Below are 3,498 nucleotides of genomic sequence, written 5' to 3'. Positions count from 1 at the left end.
AGGCAATGATAAAATCTCACTGGTTATATTTCTCCTCAGCAAACATAATTCTCATTTTTTAGAATGAACGACTTAACTTTTAAATATTCAATTTTAGGCAGTTTTAAAAATTTAATGTGACATAGTTACTGACTGTTACATAAATTTTGGCCCAACAACTCACACAAGTAATTTTTGCTAGTTTGTAAACATTATAAAAAGGATGATATTTGTCATTCTACTCAACATATGATTATTTGTGTATTTAAATATTTAATTCCTAAATATTTACTAAGCTGTAATAAGCTCTTCAATTATAAAATATTGATTAGGTCCTATTTTTCTTTGTAATTAAGGAAAAAAGAAAAGAGGCCAGGCATGGTAGTGTGCACCTGTAGTCCCAGCAACTTGGTAAAACTGAGGCAGGAGGCTTATCTGAGCCCAGGAGTTTGAGGCTGCAGTGAGCTATGACCACACCTGTGAATAGCCACTATACTCTGGCCTGGGCAACATAGTAAGACCTCGTCTCTTAAAATAAAAAAAGAGTATTTTTGTACAATTAAATTTTATATTTGAAGAAGTATAATTTTTTGTATTGGTAAATCAATTAGCTACCATTAAATTTATTTTACCTTAGAAAATAAATATAGGGAACAAAAAGAAAATAAATATAGATATTTACATCTATCAACTTACCCTCTAACACAATTCCAGCAATTTCTCTCCCAACAGGAAAGAAATCCTTCTTCATCTTCATTTCTGCCAGAAGCTAAATCATGACAAAGGCTGTTAACACATTATTGTCAAGAATAAATCCTAGGTTCTCTCATACACAAGGAAATCAAGAGCAAAAATCCAACCACAGAAAGAAAAAATATGACTCAATTTTTAGAATTAAGACAAAGCAAATAACTTTACCCAATAGAGTAGGAAATCAAGAGTTTGCTGAGGAATTAGTTGATATATAGGACTTAGAAATGAATATTATTATTTAAATTACCATTTACATCCTTTGTTTAACTTCTTTACTCTGCCAAGTATGAAGGGAAATTATGGCCCAAACATTTCTTGGTTGGCTAAACACTGTTTATCAGTCATCTTATTCAAGTGTGGTGAGGGGAATGGAGAGGACATTGTTACATAAGGAGGTTGTGGCCAATGAGAATAGAAGGTTCTCTATTCCCACACCCTTTAAAATCACCTAAGTTTTTCTCACAAGTCTTGGGTTAGGGAGCAGGTAGGAAGAAGTGATGGATATTCATAGGGAAATTACTGTATTTCAGATTCATGGTGATTAGAGTTTCTTTTTTTAAGGTTAAATTTTTATTTTGAAGAGATTAGTATTTTGTTAGGTTCTGACCAAATTAATTATAAGTATTTGTCTTTTGAAGTAACAGAGTATACTAAGACAAGCCTATTTAAGTTCCTGCCATTTATAATAATACTAGAGATGCTGAATATTTGTAGATATCACAGTATTTATTTAAGGAACAGTAAATAAAAAGAAATTGAAATAATTATCTTCTCTATTTTCTTTATTTTTCACTTTTTTGATCTCCTGTATGTATACTTGATTGTCAGAAGTCTTTTTTTCAACATAGAACTTTAACTTTTCCTATGTTCACATGACATTCTTATAAAAAATACTGGGTGTTTTACAGTGTTTCTTTTATGAACATTTCCAAAGTTATAATCATGGTTTTAGCAATTTCATCCTACCTCCTTCACTTATCATAAGCATTTTCTTACATTACTACACAGCTTTATACCATTATGTTTAATAGATGTGCAATATTTCATCCAATTGATTTTACCATAATTTATCACTGCGTTCAGTTAGACAGGGAGATTATTTCCTACACTTGCATTGTAATGGATTTTTCATAGTTTTAATAAGAACATTTTCTGAATACAGACGTCTGCAGACAAGGTCTAGTATTAGTATTCGTGGTGAAAAGACTTCAGGGATCTCAGAATTCATTGTTCAAATCATGCTCGTGTTACAGAGTTGTTCAGTGGAAGCCTATACCACGTTCTGCAATTTCCCTAAGTGTGACTTCATCATAGAAAACTTTTAGGTTCCTTAAAATTATGGTGACATTATAATCCAATAAGTTAAAGGTCCAGTAAACTATGGTATTAATCTCTCAAAAACTGAGTAAATGGACTTGTTCTATTTATCATGTCACATTTAACTGGAGTTTATTTACCATTTGAAAACTTTCCATGTATTTCATAGTCAATAATAAAAGATTACTACAGGGTGGTATGAGGTAGAGATATGTGTTTATGAGAGAAAGGGAGACAAAGAGAAATAACAAGAATAATATGAACCATATCTAAAGACATTAACTAGAATTATCTACAGAATTGGTGGTTAATAAATGAACTGATTAGGTTTCTAGTTTCTATCTTTATTGTATTTATAAAGGTAACTCTTTCCTTATTAATAGGTCTTACTAATTATAAACTCTCAGGCCAGGCTTGGGAGGCAAAGGTGGGAGGATCACTTGAGGCCAGGAGTTTGAGACTAGCCTGGGCAACATGGGAAGACTCATCTGTACAACAAATAAAATCATAAATTAGCTCGGCATAGTGGTGTATGCCAATAGTCCTAGATACTTGGGAGGCTGAGGCAGGAAGGCTGCCTGAGCCCAGGAGTTTGAGGCTGCAGTGAGCTATGATCATGCCACTGCACTCCAGCCTGCGTAGCAGGGTGAGATCCTGTCTCAACAACAACAACAACGACAACAAAAACAAACTATAAACTCTCAGTGTTCTGCAAAGTAAAGGAGTTTATAAAATATCTTCATATAATGATATACATGACTTCAATCAGACTAGTAATTTACCTCAATGTTGAAATATATAAATGCACATTAAATTTTTTCCCCTAACTGTTCTATTCTTCTAAGGATGATAATTTCTTGGCACACAGAAGTCAGTTATCATTATATTTGTACTTTAAACGTACTAAGAAACTTTCATTTGACTTTTGGCCATAATAAAAACACTAATACCTTCATATTTATCTGGCTCAGAGCACAAGCTTTAACTTGAAGTTTCACGAAGTTATCCTCAGCAACGGGAAGATTTTCCTAGAACCGAATGATAAAAATATGTTACACATTTCCATGGGAACATGCCTTTATGCTTTGAAAATTTTCATGTATAATTGAACAAAATTAAACCATCCCCAAATCTTCTGGTTAACAATTTAAAAAGCTACAAGTAATTATCCAACAGTATATAATCAAAAAGAATGAAGGAATCTGGGGTACAATTTTTAAAAAGCTTTATTTTGATAAACACTTAGATACTAACATGGATATATGTGTAGACAATAAACTTAGGATAACAAAGAAGAGCAATAAATACTGTACTTTATTTTAACCTAAATAATCTCAAAACATCAGATCTTCCCACTTACAGGGATATCTTTATTTTATTTATTTATTTATTTATTTTTTTTGAGACAGAGTCTCACTGTGTTGCCCGGGCTAGAGTGCTGTGGGGTCA

The 3,498-nt window shown here is 32.2% G+C and overlaps 1 protein-coding gene across 1 annotated transcript in view; it reads right to left on the bottom strand.

Moving 5' to 3' along the window:
* CRYZL1 (crystallin, zeta (quinone reductase)-like 1) overlaps positions 1 to 3,498 on the bottom strand; it is a 45,968-nt gene that overhangs the window by 29,255 nt on the left and 13,215 nt on the right. Inside the window, exons 3-4 of the mRNA XM_012657332.1 lie at positions 3,000 to 3,077; positions 612 to 748 (exon numbers count right to left, since the gene is read on the bottom strand). Of these exons, the coding sequence (XP_012512786.1) occupies positions 612 to 748; positions 3,000 to 3,077 (215 nt within the window). The remainder of the gene's footprint in view (positions 1 to 611; positions 749 to 2,999; positions 3,078 to 3,498) is intronic.

This window comes from Propithecus coquereli, unplaced genomic scaffold (assembly GCF_000956105.1).
Source record: "Propithecus coquereli isolate 6110/MARCELLA unplaced genomic scaffold, Pcoq_1.0 Scaffold54, whole genome shotgun sequence".
Classification (NCBI taxonomy): domain Eukaryota; kingdom Metazoa; phylum Chordata; class Mammalia; order Primates; family Indriidae; genus Propithecus; species Propithecus coquereli.
This window is presented reverse-complemented; position numbering and strand designations above follow the sequence as displayed.